The sequence below is a fragment of the Lontra canadensis genome, unplaced genomic scaffold, assembly GCF_010015895.1.
Source record: "Lontra canadensis isolate GAN:19392208 unplaced genomic scaffold, GSC_riverotter_1.0 scaffold5, whole genome shotgun sequence".
NCBI classification, from domain to species: domain Eukaryota; kingdom Metazoa; phylum Chordata; class Mammalia; order Carnivora; family Mustelidae; genus Lontra; species Lontra canadensis.
The window spans coordinates 1,041,401-1,061,224 of NW_022630999.1; the positions used below are offsets into that span (position 1 = coordinate 1,041,401).

Genomic DNA, 19,824 nt, shown 5'->3' on the forward strand with positions numbered 1-19,824 from the left:
CATGTTGTGTACAATGGGGAGCGTGAACAGCCCTTCCACCCAGGGCAGAAAGTGGGAGGACACGGTGAGAGCAATTTTGGATCAAATGATAAGGAACTTTAGAAATTACTGCCAATCTTAAGGATCAGGAGTGCCTTTTTGGAAGAAGCAGCTCAAAGTTTGGTCCTGAAGAAAGGGGGGAGGGAGGGATTTACAAGGGTAGAGGAGGAGGGGAAGGAAATTCAAGGCAGAGGGATAAACAGAAATAGACTGAGTGGGCAGGAGGCTTAGGGGGGAACTGAGCAGTTTTGATCTGCTGAAGCTGAAGACGGGGAGGCAGCGTGGGGTCAGTGAGGCTCAGAATGCTGGATTTTGTAATGCTGTAGAGACTGCTGGACTGTTGGAGTTGATTTATCAGAAGAACGAGGAGACAGGAAAGATCTGTGAGCAGGAGTTTGGAATGATTAGCAAATTCCTGCAGAAGACCGACTCGGCAGGCTTACGTCTCTTGTGATGATGTGTGGGAAGCACTGCTAAGGGAGAGACCGGGGGTGTGCAGACCAGCAAGGGGCCGGGAACAGTAACTGACGTTTGGGGCACTACTGGCATTCTGGACGGGACATTCCTTCCTTATAAGAGACCTCCCTGAATGTCACAGGGTTTTACCATCTTTGGGTTTCAGATATTCACTGTGGGTAGTGGCCCCCTCCATCCATCACTGCAACAAACAGAAGCATCTCATCTTCTCCAAGTGCCTCCTGCCATTAGATTAGAAACACCTGGCCCCGGAACTAACAGGAAATAAAGAGGAGATGACAGAGATGCTGAGGTGACACTGACTTGGAAAACTGTCTGGGATTTTATAGGGGTTGAGGAAGACTGATCTCAATGGGGTAATTGAGAGGCCATCCTAAAGAAATAGCTTCAGAAATGGACGGAATAGGGACACCTGGGTGGCTCAGTGGGTTAAGCTTCTGTCCCAGGGTCCTAGCATTGAGTCTCACATCAGGCTTGTAGCTCAGCAGGGAGCCTGCTTCTCCCTCTGCCTGCCACTCCCCCTGCTTGTGTGCATGCTCTAACAAATAAATAAAATCTTAAAAAAAAAAAATGAAGTGGACAGAATAAAAAAACCACAGGGAAAACCAAAGTTTTCATCCTGAGTCCTCATCCTCTCCGACAATTCTGTGTGTTAAAATATTTTGTTGGGCCGCCTGCGTGGCTCAGTTGTTAAGCATCTGCCTTCAGTTCAGGTCATGATCCCAGGGTCTTGGGATCGAGCCCCGCATCGTGCTCTCTGGTCGGTGGGAAGCCTGCTTCTCCCTCTCCCACTGACCCTTCTTGTCTTCACTCTCTTGCTATGTCTCTCTCTGTCAAATAAATAAAATATTTTTAAAAAATTAAAAAAAAAAAAAGGTCTCAAAAGATGTATAAAAGGGGCAGGCACCAAACCCTACCACAAAGGGAATTTCTGCCAAATGCTGAACTCTGTTCTTGTAATATCCTTTTGGAGCTCTGAAGAACTGCAGTGTGGACCAATACCCTTTTTCTAGCCAAACTACCTGGAATTAACAGCTCTCAGTTGCTTCACCACAGTTGCCTAATTTTTGGTGAGCTATGATGTATTCAGTAAGACAGTTTACTTCTGTCAAAGACAAATAATGACATTTGTGATAAGTCAAGTATAGCTTGATTTATTATAATTAAAACATATCAGTTAAGTTCTGGCCTCCATGATTATCTGAGTTAATATATACTTTTATTTTGGTTTAATTTACAGGTACACCTCACTTTACTCAGAAATAATGTATTTTTTTTTACCAATGGAATAGAGTGGAATTAGAAGGTTCATCTTCCAATTGACAGCTGTGTCCTTAGACAAGTCACTTTATTTTCTCTATTGCAAATTGGCATAAATGAGACCTTACCTGCTCCTCAGGATTGTCAAAAGGAGAAAATACGAGCTAGATATGAAAGTGGTTTGGAAATTAACATGCTTTACAAATTAAATGTACAGCGGTTATATTAGCAGCAAATACTTCATTTCTCTTTGGCCAGGGAGAGGAGCCATGAGTTGTGATAAAAATGCTGACTAATTTAAACATGTGATTATTTTACCATGAAGTCCTCTTTTGAGTTGTCAAATTATTTTAACAAGCTCATAGCCTGTGCATTCAAAATTCAAATGGGCAAAAATGATTTTGGTGCTTCAAAGGACATTAATTAGTTCTAGAAATTGAAAAACAAGTATCCAGCCAAAATGCTGAAACTTGAAAACAGGGGCCAACATTCTGTCGTCATATTTATTTTCTTCTTCTTCCATATTCTAATTCTTTTAATGAACCAAAATGATTTGGTTTTCATGCAAGCAGACCAACAAGAAAATAAATCCCTTGATAACACTGAACTAGAGAACACTTTTAAGGAATTTTACCTTCGATTCCCACCCCAATTAGGATTACCTAACAGATCTGGAGTCCCAGCATCAGCTTTCTGAGTGAAATGCCACCTGAGGCCCATTAAGGCCCTCCTCAGGTGTTCGCAGCTGGGGGCATGTTGCTCTTGGTCTACACCGGCACTGCCACAAAGCGGCTTCTGAAATGTGGACTGAGTTCTCTGCTCTTAACATGGCTAGCTTGCCCAGTCCTCCTGACTTAGTGCAGAGTTCTGTTCACTTTATCTCACTACATTTGTCCTCCTTCCCTGGAGAGTTTTTCTTCCCTCTCTCATTTTCGGAATTAGGGAGGAGGGAGGGAGAGAGGAAGGGCATGGATCCAATGGCCTCACGTTTTCTTCTACATCGGGCTGTATCTTAAACGAGCCCATTGTGAAATCTGCGCCAGAATGCCACCAGCTATTTCCCTACAGAGTCGGGCATGGGGTGAGAAATGGAACTCCTACCTCACTCCAGTTTCCAGCAATCCAGTATGCTGGGCTCCCGCCTGTCGAGAGCTCCCTGTAGTCAGAAGCATTGAGCAAAAACCCCTCAGCAATCAGCCTTGTTGCGTCTTCCTTGGTCAAGACCCGTCCGGAACCCTGCGTTGGATTCACGCTGCCTGGAAGTTCTGGAGGGTTATGGAGGGCTGAATGTTCCGATGGTGCTGGCTGGTGGTCTCCTCCCAGAGGGAATGGAGTGTTTGCTGGCTTTTCAGTGATCATCACCTCCGCACCAGGTGTACCATTTTTGACAGTAGCAGGCCTGTGGCTGGGCAGCAGACCTTCCATCACCGTGCTGAAGGGTGGCCACAAGGACGCCCCCCCGAGATAAGGTGTTGGTGGAGGTCCAAGGGGGATCTCTGTACTTCTCACCACTGAAGCATCCTTTCCAGCTACTCTGATTTTGGTCCATGTTACAGAGTTGTTTTTGTTTTTGATCTCAGACTGTTCACTGTCTTCCCCTGAGCCACTGTGTATCTCTATCCCTGGCTCTTTGGTCAAGGTATCGTAAAATGGTGTCACCTGCCACGTCACAGGCTTACCAGAAGATGGAAAATCAGAACCACTCAAGGTTGTGGTGACAAAGTCTCCCTCTGAGGTAGGACCAGGGTCTGAATTGGGAACATTCCCTTCGTTTGGCTGGCTACTCGAAGACCAGGAAGTGGGGATGGGCTGGGAAGTACTTCCGGTGGAAAGGACATAATGGGAACCCGGTTCAGTTTGGTGTGAACTATTCTGCCACCATTTGGCATCCATGTCTCCTTGTCCAGAGGTCGGACTGGGGCTGCTGACAGCCCCAGCACTGGTGCTCATAGACTCGGGCACCGTGGACGTGCTCAGCGTTCTGGGACTGGATGGAGTTGGAGGGACGGGCTGTGGGGGGTCTGGCTCAGATGTTGGGAGATTTTGCCCACTGGGAATTGGGCCTTTGTGGGGTTTCAGAACTCTTCGACTTGATGGGCACTGCTGGAGGCCACAAAGAGCTCGGCTGTTGGGCTTCCTTGTCACATCGCAAGGCTCGTCATGGTTCTTGGCACATGTGACACTGCGGATCCGCACCCCCCCGCCGCAGGAGACAGAACACTGGAAAAGAGAGAAGGCTGTCAGATTAGTGGGAAAGATGCACCGGTTCTCAGGCTCAGGTTTACAGTAGGTGAGAACAGCCCTGATGAAACAGAGCTGTGCGGCCCGACTCATTTTCTTCCACTTTTACATTTGGTCTCTGAGCTCCTTTAGTTCTCCACGGAAATATGTGTCTCCTGGAGACCAGGTGGGGCTTGGGACTGACTGTTTACTCTTCACAAACTAAACATACAAACGTGACAGAGTAAAACTGAAGTCTGCCAGGACTCTAAGGCGGGACAGTGAATTCACAGGAAGTGCGATGATACATGCGAGTCACCCGCTCTTTTTTTTTTTTTTAATTTATTTATTTGAGAGAGAGAGAGAGCATGAAAGAAGAGAGGTCAGCAGGAGAAGAAGACTCCCTGAGCAGGGAGCCCGGATGGGGACTGGATCCTGGGACTCCAGGATCATGACCTGAGCCGAAGGCAGTCTCGCTTAACCAACTGAGCCATCCAGGCGTCCCTCAACTGCTCTTTTTAAGAAATGGTAAAATTATCTTTCTTTGGGTTGTGATGCTGTTAAGTTAACATAAACTGTTTACACATTTTCTGGAATCTATTAACAAACCTTCCCCTTTCATTAAGAAAACACCCAATGTAACTAAGAGTCACCCAGGCACACAGGCTACATTTCCACTTGACTCTGTCACGTGGAATCAGAGTAAGAGGTAGACAACCATCACACTCACACATGTACACAACATGTACCCAGATCCAGGACTTAACCTGTGTAAGTAATTGAAGTAGAGAGAGAGCCTTTCCAAAGAGTGACTCCCACGGCATGGTGCCAATGTGAGAGGCCACGGCTGGCATCCCCACCCCGTGTCCCCTCCACGTTCTGTAGGGCACACCAAGCCACATGCAACTGGAGAAACTCTGGAGGAATCCTAACAGGATAGTCTTTCCTCAGGGCTCATGGTAAAGAATCTTTATTTCCTCAGTCAGTCTCAGCCACCGCAAACCACACACGTACTTGCTACATCACACTAAATTTTTAGGTGTTTGGAATAATCTCTACTTTCACCAGATAGTTCCATGTTTTCCTTTTCTTTCCAATTTTAAGTCGGCCACCAAATATACTGCCATTGAATATGAACCACCCAGGGGCCTTCACGGGCTGTTTCACATGTGTCCGTCTTATATTCCTGACCTCAAAGTGGGTTTTTTTAGAGCATGGGGACTGCATGATCCTTGCCAGATTTCAGCGGGTTCACAGCCACAAGGCTGTGTGATACTGACGACCACCCTGTGAGATTTTCGAGGCAGGAATTAGGATTTCACGTTCCACAGGAGAAGAACCTGAGACTCAGGGACTTGCTTGAAAGGTTGCCAGTCAGTGGCAGAGTAAGAATCAGATCTGTTTCAAAGCCTCCATGGAGTCTAGTGCAGCACACCAGACAGGTACCCGTCCACTGATTTAATCTCTTGAATACAAACTCGATTTCTGAAAAGCTACCCAAAGGCAGGAACTGTTGCTTATTCAGAACTGAATTCCAGGTTAGTTCTTGGGACACATCGATCACTTAAAATACGTTAAGTGACTATTTCCCCTGGAGGGGGAAAAAGCAGGAATGGGAAAATTCTTCTGTGAGCTCAGGCATTTTTTAGCCTAAATTTCTTGCCTTCTCAAGTCCTATTTTCAGTTTCCTCTTTGTGGGAAAATAATATAGATACGCAGAAATCCCCTTTTATTTTGTTCTAGTCAAGCATCATTTCCCCCCCAATGTCTGCTAGCTCTGTGCAATCAGCTCCTTTGAAAAGCAGGAAGTGCTTGTCAGCACAGGAGACCAGGCAGCCAAGAGCGTGCGTGCTCAGCTGCGGATTTGGGGCTCACCCCACTGAGGAGCCTGGCAAGGGCAGGCCGGGGCCAGTTACTTTCCTGGTTTACTACAGTATTTCTGCCTTCTTCTGTGTGAAGGTGCTTTAAAGCTCTGTCTGCTTCGACCTCCTCACTGCTTCTCCATTTGTTACATTCTAATCCAAACCCCTCGAGCTTTCAAATCTCCACCTTGGAAAATGATCTGGCCAATCGAACACTTTTCACATGGCTCTGAACACATTTCTGCGCTGCTTGCCTTTGGCAGACTGGGTTTTGAGAGCTGATCCTTGAGAGAGGTCCCAGATGATGCCAACAGTCTTCGAGCGGCAGGTGTACCTCCCTTTGGATACTTTTTTTCCAAGAAACGTCAGAGTAGACAGCTACGTGGCGGGAAGCTCTCTGGCTTTTTTCTTTCTCTTCATTCCTTTATTATTTTTTTTCTTTTGGTTTGTCTTGACTTGAAATGCTTATAAAGCACAGAGACACACACCTGTCTGTGGGAAGCTAGGAGGTGAGCAGCTGCCTGGGTGAAGTACTTGTCGACAAGTATCTAGAAGATACTGTGGCTACCCACACATCTCACTGGTTTATTGATAGATTTTTTTAAGATTTAGATTTCCTAGGGTTAACAGATGGACAGATACATATTTTTTAGAATTTGTAAATTATAAGTATTAAATAACCTTATTTACTACTGTGTAAATTTGTTCAATGTAAAAGAATAAAACAGGAGTGCATAAAAGCTAACTGGTTGTTTAGTTCAATACATTAAGTTTTTTAAAACTGAAGATTATTCTAGAACAGAGATCCAAAGTGGCAGCCTCAGGACCAAATTTGACCCACAGACATTAATTCTTTGGCCTGTTCAATCTTTTTTGTCTCTTTCTTTCTTTTTTTAAAAAAACGGTGGCAGGGAGAGGTGGAGGGGGAAGGAGAGAGAGAATTCCAAGTAGGCTCCATGCCCAGCACGGAGCCTGATGCGGGACTCGACCTCATGACCCTGAGATCATGATCTGAGCTAAAATCAAGAATTGGATGCTTCAGCGACTGAGCCACCCAGGCACCCTGGCTTGCTCAATCTTAAACAAGCAAACAGATGAAATACAAACACTGAATTGGTAGCCAACACCTAAAAATTAGCAGATTGCATATTAAAATTCCAGATTTTTAGCTTCTCTCAAAAAAGCAGATGGTCTCCAACTACAGGCAGCTTTTCCAAATGGCAACTCACAACGTTCTTCATGGAGCCGGGGGTCTGGGAGCAGTTCTTATGTTCCCAGGCACACCTACCTTTTGTCCCCACCCGCTTTCCTCACCCACAGACCCAGAGGCTTCCAGGTAGCCGAGGGACGCCACTCTTTAGGCCTGGGGCATATCGTGCCCAGCAGGACAGTGTTAACCATCTACCAAGTATAGTGGCCTAAAAAGGAAGTTGCCTTTTCTCATAGTCACGTGGGAATGCACAGCACTGTTTTGTACTCAGCCCCATGCTCCTTCCAAGACATCTGCCAGCTGTGATTATCTCCCTGGGAGTTGTCAAGCCCCCTGGATGAGATAAACACTGGGCACGCTGCCACCCGCAGAGCTCATCTCTCATCTTGACTGGTGGTTTCGGGACTCTCAAAGCCAGTATCTGCTGTGATGACTTCGTGTCCTTACCTTATAATTTTGAACTGTGCACGGGGCCAGCAGCTCATCAGTCTGTTACTGTCCTCCCTGGGGGTCATCATGCTCTCACCTATCACCTGTGGGGAGCCCGCTGAGACAGAGGTCTGCTGCTTAAATGAGTCAAGCCACCCACCTAAGGCGCCCTGTTGGGGAGGAGAGCTCACAAAGGGCTGGGAGCTGCGGTGCTAAGAGTTTATTCAAAAACACAGTCGGGGCTCATCACAGAATTCCAGCTAAAGGAATGAGGAGAGAACTAGCTAGTGCTTTGGCATAAAGACATTTATTGTACAGTCTCGGGAAATTATAAATGAATTATTGGATCTCATGCTAAAACCAGCTTTGAAAGTAAGCTGAAAAACATAGGTGGCTGTTATGGGTTGAACTGTGTTCCCCCCAAAAAGATATACTGGACTTCTAACCCCTGCCTAGCCCCTCCCCGATACCTCAGAATGGAGACTTATGTGGAGATGGTGCCTTTACAGAGGTAATTAAGTTAAAATGAGGTCCCCAGGTGGGTCCTAATCCAATATGACCACTGGGGAAATTCAGATACAGAGACACATAAATAGGGACAAAACCACTGAAGATGAAAGCAGAGATCAGGATGTCAACATCTATAAGCCAAGGAAACCAAAGGCCACCAGAAGCTAGAAGGCATGGAACAGATTGTCCCTCACAGCCTCGAGAAGGAACCAATTCGGCCAGTACCTCAATCCTGGACGTCTGGCCTCCAGAGCTATGAGACAATAAGTTTCTGTTGTCTAAGCCACCCCATTTGTGGTTCTCTGTCATGACAGCCCTAGCAAACTAATATAGTACCCTAACTTAAAAAAAATATTAGACAGGAAGAGAATCAGCATGGTCCCCAACTGGTTTTCTGTGAGTAGTTGAGTCAAAAGAGGTCACCTCTGTGTGTTTTCCAGGAAACCTGGCAAAACACAGGCTGCTGACATCTGAGAAGAACTGAGATGTTGGCACTTCCAGATATCCCTGCCACAAGAGGAGGTGGTTGAGGCTCCAATATCAGGCATCCAACACCACAAAAGTGCCTTGGACCTTACCTCATACTGGGGAGTACCATAGGTAAGCGACTCAGAGACATCTCCTCACCTTCCTGCTCTGTTCTCCTTCGGTCTGCAGGCATATCTGTGAGTTGCCACCCAAGGGTATTAATACCTATGGGAGTATTTAATACTAATACCAGTAAGTATCCAGTAAGTATCTGCCATTAATATGTAATTCAATATTGACTTATGATTTTGCTGTGTCCTTTATTTTTACACATACATTTGCCTCTTCGTTATGTGTCAAACATTTGTAGACCCTGGACCCAAGTCTTGTACTTCTGCTGCTCCGTGTAGAAAATGGCCCTGAGCTTAAGGCGAGGGTCTAGATGAAAATGCAGAGGAGCAGAGACCAAATCTCTCTGGGTATCTGGGTGCCAGCGACTGAATAAGGCTTAGAAAATCAGGGTAGTGTAGAAGACAGACACTTGTCTTCTTGGCTTGAGAAGGAAGCTACCATTTAGCTAACACTCACTATTTGCGGACACCACGCAAAGAGCTTCTGTGGATTATCTTCAGCCTCACATTAACCCTGTCTTTATAAATGAGAAAAGGCTTGGGGCATATGGTTAACACTAGCTCAGGCCCCACTATTTGGGATTGCCAGGGCTAGAAAACCTAGGAAAATTCCTCTCCCACTAAATCTATTAGCCTAACTACCAGGACTAACAGGGGAATTTACGAACAATATCAACCTTACGGAGTTATCTTCAGTGTTAGATGAGACAAACCATATAATGTGAAAAACACTCAACGAATGATAGATGATGTTGTTATTCCTACCTATTTACTCTGCTAGGAAATGAGTGCATCTACATCTTGTTATGTCCCAGGCACTGTTCTAGTAAGAAGTTTGGAACTATTAACTCACTCCCCATAGCTTAAGTCTAAGTACTGCTCTTAGTCCAATCTCGTGGATGGAGAAAACAAGCCACAGAAAACTAAAAAGAACCACAAAGAGATAAAGTCACCTATCTAGTTAAGTGGCAGAGCCAGGATTTGAACCCAGGGACCCATTCCCCGAAACCATGCATGCCCTTTACCCCCAGACAAGGCATGTCACTGAAGCAGTATACCTAACAAAAATGGGGGCCTCAGAAATTCTGATACTCTCTTTACAACGGATTGAGGCCCCTTCTTTACCCTCCAAGCCTAGAAAGTAGGCTGGGTGGAAACAGGGCAAGATTCTTGGTGAAATCTGAGATTGGGGGTAGGAGAGAGGGAGGGGCTGGTCAGAGTGGCAGAAAGGCCCCCAGCTCTCACTAAGTCCTAGCTCTCGCTGGGTCAGGGATGAGCATGGAGCCTGGCACAGCTGAGCTCACCCTTCTCCCATTGCTTGGCTTGGCAGAGGTGTCCTGGCAGGGAAGGGAAGTCGGCCCGGGGAGGAAGACTGTGCAGGAGCCTCACAGTTCTTAGATCTTTTAGCCCAGTTACCTCCTCGTTTCCAACACCCAGAGTGACCCAGATAGCCCGGTGCAGACCAAATCATGAGGTATCACTTGGCGCGCTATACCCTACATCAGTTAATGCCAATCTCAAGACAAGATCCGGACCATAAATACTATGATAGTAAGACAGCCCTGCATCATCTCTCTCAAAAATGTATCTGCGGGGCGCCTGGGTGGCTCAGGGGGTTAAAGCCTCTGCCTTCGGCTCAGGTCACAATCGGGGTCCTGGGATCGAGCCCCCCATCGGGCTCTCTGCTCAGCAGGGAGCCTGCTTCCTCCTCTCTCTCTGCCTACTTGTGATCTCTGTCAAATAAATAGATAAAATCTTAAAAAAAGAAAAAAGAAAATGTATCTGTCCCTAGTTAGAATGTCAAAGACATTTTCCTCATAGTCCAGGAAAGCTCATTAGGGGGCTCAGATGGACAGACATTAATGAGATAGCAGAGGGAAGAAAGGGAGATCCGCTGGATAAATATTTCGATGTTGATTTAACTAAAAACACCTCTCATGACAGCATCCCGGGGCTCAGCCTTTTGGCTCAACTCCATCCAGTGGAAGCCAGAAACTGAACCCCATGTCTGTTCACGGTACGCTATGCAATGGCCTGGATTTGGGACCACAGACCCAAGGACTTATCACATCCTGCCAACTTTTTGGTCCCTTGTTCTCCAGTTAAGGCATGTCACTTTGTTCCCCATACACATGAGCACAATAAGAAGAACTTCTCAGCCAAATATGTAATTGTAGTCCTTTAAAAAAGCACAAAGAATCTGGCGGTTAGTAAATTCTACTTGACAAGAATTATGGGCCGCTTCAGAAGAAGCCCAGACATTCCTGGTAAACAGATGTAATGGACCAGTCCCGATATCTCATCCAGGCTGATTTTGACAACACTGGAATTTACAGCAGTCCAGGCTGGCAGGGGCCTAACAGGCCAGGCCAGCCATAGGCTCTCACGGTCCCCTCCCAGGATCAGCTCTGTTGCTGATATGTGCACAGACTCATAGTACACTATTAATTTGCAGGTATGTTTTCTTTGCATTTATTCATCTCTCTTTCTCTTCTTCCTTTTTTTCTTTCATTCGTTCGTTTTTTGGTCCCATCTGTCCCATTTGGCAGAGAGTTCTTACAACACAAGAACCATACTTGCCATTTTCTTTTTCTTTTCACCTCAATGCCCAAGAGAGTATTCTGCAGCAGATTTAGAAGCTAAATAAACCCAAACTGTGACTGTGAGCTAATGAAATAAAGTTCTGGAAATAAGGTCATCACTGCGGCTGTATGCACATGAGTGTTTTCTGCTCTCAAACAACTTCAGAAATCGCACCTTTGCTCATACGAACATTCAGATTCTTCTTCACAGAATACTTCAGAGTACCTTTATTAGTACAGAGAGTACTTCCTACATTCTCCTGAATCAAGTATTTTTTATTTATTTGACGGTGAGTCCTAAGAGGAGTTCCTGCGATATTCTGGTCAGTGACTGCATTATTACCAAAAGGGACAGGGCTTTCCGAGGGAGCTCTGCAGAAGTCAGCAACCACCCATAAAGTCTGGACTGTTAGTTTAAAAAACCATGTATTTTTGTCATTCCTGAGGTCACTGAACTGCAGTGTGCACAGGGAAACAGAGCAAGGCCCTGGAGACTCCAGGACCTTTGGAGAAAAAAGGTCTCCACTTCTACTCCAGACTCTGGGAGCACCAGGCATGACAGGACCAGGTTCCATGGTGACCTAAAGAAAAATGAAGCCTGGGAGCTTTTCATGACTTTCTAGCCTACTGATTTCTAAGTATACTTAGAGGATTTGATCAAATTAATTTTGGCAAAATGGAACAACCCTGATTTGGAATTTATGTGGCAAATCGCAGTATGTGCTCTAAACCTCGGTCAGGTCCAGCCTTGCCCCATGCCGAACAGACAGATGATTTGAGGGGCTTCTTCAAGTCTGTGGTACACCGCCTATCCCTCTATAATTAGAGCAACACTCCTCCGGTTTTAACTATCACAGTTTCAGGGAAACAGAAATGTAAGCGTTTAACAAACTAGCTCTTGGGGTGGGTGGGAGAGTTCCGATTTGCAACCAGTGGCTTAACAACGGGACTGCAAAACCCCTGACGATGTGCCAGTTAGCTGTTGCGAGCCTGTGCAAATGGGATCCAGCTCACCCCTGGCAGGTATCTGACTCCTGGACAAGAGAGAAGCAAATCCCGTAAGAAGAGAAAATAAACCAGATCAGATACAAGGCCCTGGGGAAATGCAGGGAACAGGCCAGAGGTGGCAGACACCGGCCACTGCTCAAGTTTCTCTAGAGCCGCTCTGGACTCTAGAGGTTAATGAAGAGGCAGGGGGTGATGACACTCACCTCACTCCAGTTGCCTACCGTCCAGTCTGACGGACACAAGATGTCTCTGTTGCAGGAAATGAGGGTCTTGGGCTTCAGGAGGTGCTGGCAGTCTTTAGTGGGGAGAGCCTGCTCATCAGAGCCCGTGGTCTGGACACACAGCACTGTCCGCTTCTTCTCTCCGTGGGGCCCACACGTGGCTGAGCATGCTTCCCACTCCCCGGCCCACCACCTGCAGACACACAAGGACACCAAAAGCATTTAGACATATTCAGTCCAGCCTCTGGAAAGAGGAAGTGGAAGTGCAGGTCACAGAGCTGGCGGGGATGGGTGGGGGGTCCTTGGAGACATTCCAGCCAGCTAGAGGAGGAGATAGGGCCACAGCTGGCTCGTCCAATCACGGCTCGAGTCCAGCAGAGCCCCTTGCAGGAGGAGATGCTACCTAAGAATGCCTCCGAATGGGGGGGAAAAAAAAGCCCTCTCCTTTTGCAGTCAAAAACACTGAGGTCCAGTTTTCTATAGTAACATGTCAAGCAAGTTTAAGCCTTACTTTCCTCATCTGTTAAATGGGTACAACAATACAGAGCTTCTATGAGTGCTGCAGATGAAACAAAATACCAGACTTATACATAGTGCTCAGTACAGAGCTTGACACATAACAGAACCTGATCACCTGTAATTTACATGTTGTTATTTTGATGGTTGCTAGCGAGTAAAAGAATCTCATAGAATTTAGGTCCCCTGGCTCCTCGCTGAATGTTTTTCTGTTCTGCTGCAAAGCCAGTAAAGAAACAATCAGTGCTTTTCAGTTACTCAGGAGACAGTCAGTCAGAGGTACTGCCTTCATTCTCCCCATCACCTTCAGTGTACCTACTACTAGTAGCATTCTTATCAAAGGTCCCTTTGATAAGAAAGCAGGAGAAAAAGAAGAAACAAAATAATTTCTTACTTGTCAGCCATTCTTGACAAGTCAAAGTGCTGACACAGTTTGCTAAGTGAATACTCTGGATTCACTGTGGACAAACAGGAATGTGAGCTCTTTCTCTACCCCCTTATCCTGGATGACGTACTCCCGATTCTAAGAGGCAGACCGTGTGGCTACACAGAAAGTGGCAGGGAGCCCTCTCTGTTTCCCCTTCTCCATCACCGTGTAAATCTTCTCCAGCACAGAAGAGAGAACAAGTGTACTGATCCAGTGTGGTCTGGATTCATCACTGTTGCAACATACGGCCCACTTCTTTGGCTCTCTGTGCGGAATGCTTCTGTTTTTCATGGGACAATAGTATAGCACATGAAGTCGTTCATTCCCGAATTTGGGGAGGACTTCTGTCCTTGAGATAGTATGGAATTTTGAAGGAGACAAAAGTTTGTACTATGATTTACATTTAGTAAGTACTGGATTTGTCTGGGTAAAACTTGTTTTGAGTCTCACACTTTTAATCTCAGGTTAAAAATATTTTTTAAAAAAGTTATTCCTTGATTCTGTTATATTCTTTTTAAGTTATTTTTAAGTTATAAAGATTACTTATTTATTCTTCAGTGTTGAACATCTATAATTAAGTAATTAAGATGAGTTATTCATTTACTTAGTAAGTAATAACAATACATATGGTTACTCCCTTAGGCCCTGGTGTTTATCATCTGGCTATCTTGTGTGGGTAAAAAGCTGATTTTGGAACCACATGATGTGAGAGCAACAGAAACGCCCATTTCGGTAATTATGAATCTAGTCACTTCACTCTACTGCTGACATGTCCGGGGGAAGCCAGACACGTTACTAAATATAACATGTCATTCTGGAGGGCTTTAATAATCTGAGTGGACCAAAAAAGCATAATTTATCAAATTACTTGCTATCAGGCTTCCAGCTCTGTCATCACAAAGTGATAATGAACCTCCTTTTTTTCTTATTCTAGAATTTCCTCCACAGTCTCCTGGGCTGTGTTTGTCACTAGTTCAAAGTGAAAACAGACCCCGCCCCCCCACCCAATTTAAATATCAGCAAAGGTCTTCCAAGCCCAGGGCTCAGGAGCTACTGTCAAGTTGTTTCCTGTCGTCCATCTCATTTTCTGATGTCTGCCATAATGCCAGATTTCTAGGAGATGTATAACAGAATACTGTTTTTATATTTATAGGACACATGACAGAAGGCTGTTGAAATGCCCTGAGGGACTGGGGAGAAGGGCAACGTACTGCAAAGAACTCAGCGGGACAAAAGCCCAGCCCGTTCACTCACCCCAACAAGACAACTGCTCTGGCTTAGTTAGCACAGAATTAGCAACAATCTTCCTGGATCTGTTCTGGTTTTGCTATTGATCTTTATGTTACCAAAATGCTGATGACACTCCCCACACAACTGGGTAACTGATCTTGTATTGGTTAGCACTGTTCTTGAGACCCCCTATGGGAGTCAGTCTCAACATCCCAATGACAATGTACGAGTCCTGTGGGGGCACGTGGGTGGCTCAGTCGGTTAAGCAGTTGATTTCAGCTCAGGTCATGATCTAGAGGTCCTGGGATGGAGCCCCATGTCTGGCTCCCTGCTCAGCGGCGAGTCTGCTTCTCCCTCTGCCATGGCCTCTCCCACCACCCCACCCCCCATCGTGCTCTCTTTCTCAAGTAAGTAAATAAAATCTTAAAAAAAAAAAAAAGTCCTACAGACTGCAGACTGTGGATCTATCAACAACTGTCACCATAACAACACAGTGGGAGGCTTTAAGAAGCAAAAAATGCTACCAGTTGACAATGATTTTAAAAGATTTGTTCAATTGCTTAGGCTTCCCTCTCTGTAAGTATAATCTTCAAGTTGTTTGGAGGGAATTGCAGGAAATTGTTTCCAATATAAGAGCAGAAGTCAGGGAGCAGAATGAGCTGTCTTCATCCCCTGAAGCTCCACAATGAGGAATGGCAGAAACCGCAGCTGTGAAACTGACACTCAGCTTGACGAGAGCATCTGGGCACCGGAAGGCATACGTGTGCTGGCCGGGACTGTCCCTCGCCCACCTGCGGCCATGGCCACAGCCCTTCCTTTCTGACTGCCAGGACTTCAGTGCTGATGGTGGGAGAGGCGGCTGAGTCAGGGGTCCATTTGAGAATTTTGCTCCGAATCAACAAGCTGCATCCATCCCTCAGCTTAGGCAGCCTCCCGGGGTAAATGTATCACTTGCCTTGTTCCTACAATGCTGCTTTTAGAACGAAGAGATGAGGACATGTCTACTAACTACAAAGCCCAGAGGAGGGCAAGGGCCATGGGGACAGTGGCCAGGAGGCACGGCTTTGGATGAGGGATCCTCAGGCCTGGCTGCTGGTCCCTCCATGACAACAGCTTGCCTCACCCATGAAGATGCATCTGATTGCCTGCCTGGCAGCCAGCTTCCTCAGGAAGCAACCGAGGTGCGCCAGTCCGTAAATTCCTTGGCCACACCTTCCAGGAAGCCTCTATGCGATGGTTTTCCCAGCTCTGCAAAGTCTATCACTGGGTGGGGGCATCTCTCCTCTTCCTTTGAGTTAAGCTGCCTGCATTAGTTTCCTGGGACTGCTGTGACAAATTACCACAAAACTGGGGGCTTAAAATGAAAATCTGGTTTCCTACAGTTCTAGAAGCCAAATCTGGTTTCTTAGAGTCCTAAAGTCAGCGGGATAAAATCAAGTTGCTAGTGGGGCTACTCTCCCCCCCGCCCCCGGGCTCTACAGAAGAACTGTTCTTTGCCTCTTTCAGTTTGTGGGGGTGCCAGTGGTCCTCGGCCAGGGGGACCATCCTGTCAGTGTCTAAGACTAGTGTCTTCAAATCTATATGTTCTCTCTTATCACCGTGTGTGTGTGTGTGTGTGTGTGTGTGTGTGTGTGTGTGAAATTTCCCTCTGCCTCTTTCTTCTAAGGACCCTTGCAATGACATTTGGGGCCAAGTGGATAATTGCTGATAATATCCCCATTTCAAGGCCCTTTAATTTAACAACACCTGTGAAGACCCTTCTTTGGAATGAGGTCACATTTGCAGGCTGCGGGGACCCAGAGGGAGATGTCCTTCCAGCCTGTCCCATGACCACACTGAGGGTCAGCTTCAAGTCCACAGAACTCAGCGGCTATCATGTAAGAATTCCTTAACCAAGGCTCCTCTTCCATGTCCATGGGCTTCCCCCTCAGCTCAGCTCCTCCCCAAGAGTCCTTCAACCTCTGGACTCTTGCCCCAACCTCCTTCTCCCTCTCGAACCAGTACCCCTTACTGTAAAGTTACCTCCAACTAGAAATTCTTACAGCTGGAGTGTGGACACAGCTAAGATAATCCACCTTATGGAAGGTGAATTTTGAAAAGAGTGAGGCCAAGTTTTCAGCCACAGGGGAATAAGAAAATGTCAGCAACAGATTGATGTCTGTTCTAAAACCAGAGCTGGTATCAGATTCTTCTTTGACAGTGTCGCTTTTACATACATAGCCCACGTCCCTGGAGCTCTACCTTGGCCTCAGCAGGTTAGTGTCTGCATCGAGAACTTCCCACCACACCTGGCACAGAGCTTGCTTTGCTTCAGACACAGCCTGGATGGGGGAGAGGGGGTATGGGGGTATGTAACGGAGATGACGGGCTTAGAGCCGGACAGCCCTGGGTTCGAACCTCTGCTGTCTACTAGTTGCATGGTACTGAGTGAGGTAAAGAAAATTTCTTTCTCTGTGAAACTGACATAATAATAATTATTTTTCTGAGTAGTTGAGAATAAAGAGAAGATATAAGGTATCTCTAAAACATCGTCATAAGTGAAGGTGGTGCTGAAAAACCTCACTGTTTCCACAGCGCCTTGGTGGCCCAGTCGGTACGTGTCTGATTCTCGATTTGGGCTCAGGTCACGATCTCAGGGTCATGAGATAGAGCCTTGCATTGGGCTCTGGGCTGGGCCGGGAGCCTGCTTAAGATTCTCTCTCTCCTCCCTCTTTCTGCCCCTCTACTGCTCTCTCTTTAAAAGAAACAAAACCCAAAAACCCACTGTTTTTTTCTACTCTACTTTCACATTACTTCTGTTTCAACTAATATGTGGGTTTGCACACCAAGCAATTCTGACCCTCACTGTCTGGGGTTAGGGCAGACCGGGTAGGTCAAGGGCTCAGCCTCATGACACTGCCTTCATCCCCCGCTCTTCACGTCCAGGAGGTCACCTGTGACCTGTGCTTCTCACCAGCTGGCTACGAATCAGGGGTTCCCACAATCCCTGCCAAGGGCTTGATAATTTGCTAGAGTGGCTCACAGAACTCAAGAAAACCTTTTTCTTACTAGAAAACTGGTTTATTATAAAAGGATACAACTCAGGACCAGCCAGATGGAAGAGACGCAGAGGGCAGGGTCCAAGGGGAAAACTGGCAGAGCTTCTAGACCCTCTTGGGGGCTAGTGCCCCCCCAGCACTCCCATGTATCTGGCCAGCAGGACGCTGTCCATTCCCCTCCAGTTAGGGCTTGTTTATGTTTTCGTTTTTTTTTTAATGGAGGCTTTACTGCACAGGCATGTTGGATGAAATCATTGGCCATTAGTGATTAACTCAACCTCCAGCCCCTGGCCATCCCCAGAGGTGGGGGGGCAGGGATCTGCCAAGTTCAAACCCTCTAGTCACAGGTTCCCCAGGTGGCCAGCTCTCTCACCCTGAAGCTGTGGCGGTGGGGTGGGGAGGGCAGTCACCTGGGCACTTGGTTTGCATATAATAAGACACAGCACTTGGGCAGTTCCAAAGGTTTTAAGAGCTCTGTGAGGAACCAGGGACACAGATGGAATATCCAGCCTTCACCGACTCACAGTGTCTCAGCACTCAGTAAATGGTAACGGTTACATGCTTATAATCACCACTGTGCCCCTCGTGGGAAATAACAGAAGCCTAATAAATATTTGCTGGCAACAGTCAGGCCGAGGGAGAGTTTGTAATATGATAAAAATGAGAATCTGAAAGCCAGGGACAAAATTAGAGTCTGGAAAGAAACAGCTGTGGTTTTAAGACTGTATCTGAGGGTATCTAAGAGGGTTTTGAAAAGGGAGGCGAGGCTCCCAGGCATGTGCGTCCCAGGAGCGCAAGAGGAATTTACTGGTAGAGGGTCGTTAACCTTGAGGGAGACGGAGTGTGAAGCAGCTTGCAAGCCCCACAGAGCAGCAGGCTAGCCACCTTCCAGGATCCCGGATCTAGAACCAATATGGCACAGGGAACGCACAGCTCTAGAATGCTGGGTCTCCACCAAGGGTGCTTCTGTCCTCTACAAGACACTTGGCAATGTCGGAACATATCACTGGTGGTGACAACCCGGAGGAAGGGGTGGGTAGTTGTTACTAACATCTAAGCAGATTCAGGCCAGGGGTGCAGCTGAATGCCCTCCCACGCACAGGACAGCCCCCCAACCAAGACTTACCAGCTCCGGATGTCCACAGTGCTGATGCCGGGAAAGCCTGCCCAGGAAGGCCACTCTTGCAGGCTGCCTTCCATGCAGATGGGCATGTGATCTGACAGGGGACGCTATCGCGGCCCCACATGGTGCTCTTGGGAAAGCTACACTGTTAGCTCAAGAACTTTTGGGGGACCCACATAGTATTCTCTTCAACAACGCTCTGAGACAGTCTTAACCAAATAAGCAGACACAGAGCACACCAGCTTTGTAAGGAATCTTGCTCAATGGGGAGAAGACGTTCTCACACACAGCTTGCCTAGGGCTCCAACAGCAAAGCCACAGGAACCTGAAGAGTTTTCCTATACTTATTCTAAGCACAGAGACTCACAAGCCTTTACTATTAAATCAGATATCATGCTTTGTTTTTGGGTTTTTGTTTTTGTTTTAGAGAGAGGGAAAGCACAAGTGGGGCGGGACAGAGGGAGAAAGAGAATCTTAAGCAAGCTCCATACCCACTGCAGAGCTGAACTTGGGGCTCGATCTCACAACTCTGAGATCATGACCTGAGCCAGGTGCTCAACCAAAGGAGCCACCCAGATGCCCCAATCAGACATCATTCTAGGCAGACACACAGAGTCCTAATTCTTCTCAGTGCTTACCTGGGTGGACAATCCTTTTCATAGCACTTCTTCTGTCTCCCATTGGGCTGGGTTTCTGGGTCACAAAATGTAGCTTTCACCATCCCGTGGCCCTTTTTTACGCAATGGGCAGTCTGGCGGCGAACACCTGGGGGTCAGGCAGAAGGGTTCACACATATTAAATCCTGAGCCCACATGCTTAGGGTCAAGTGAAGTCCTGTGGTCATGTCAAGTGATCATGCTTATGGCTGATGGGAAAGCTGTCTGTAAGGTGTCTGGTTTTTAAAGTGTGCATGTGGAATGAGGTCTCTAACCCACCCACATGGCAGCTGGCTGTGGGTGGAAGAGGTTGTGCTTGAGAACGACTATAGATAATATAGGTAGGGTGATACATAATCTAATACATAGATTATAACCTAGCTGTGGAGAACAAGACAAGTGCATATATGCCAAATA

General features: G+C 46.7%; 1 protein-coding gene across 1 annotated transcript in view; it reads right to left on the bottom strand.

The window, feature by feature from the left end:
* The window catches only part of ADAMTS12 (ADAM metallopeptidase with thrombospondin type 1 motif 12), a 289,509-nt gene that overhangs the window by 30,859 nt on the left and 238,826 nt on the right, over positions 1–19,824 (bottom strand). The window contains exons 17-19 of the mRNA XM_032851284.1: positions 19,390–19,516; positions 12,400–12,610; positions 2,878–3,996 (exon numbers count right to left, since the gene is read on the bottom strand). Coding sequence (XP_032707175.1) covers positions 2,878–3,996; positions 12,400–12,610; positions 19,390–19,516 — 1,457 coding nt within the window. The remainder of the gene's footprint in view (positions 1–2,877; positions 3,997–12,399; positions 12,611–19,389; positions 19,517–19,824) is intronic.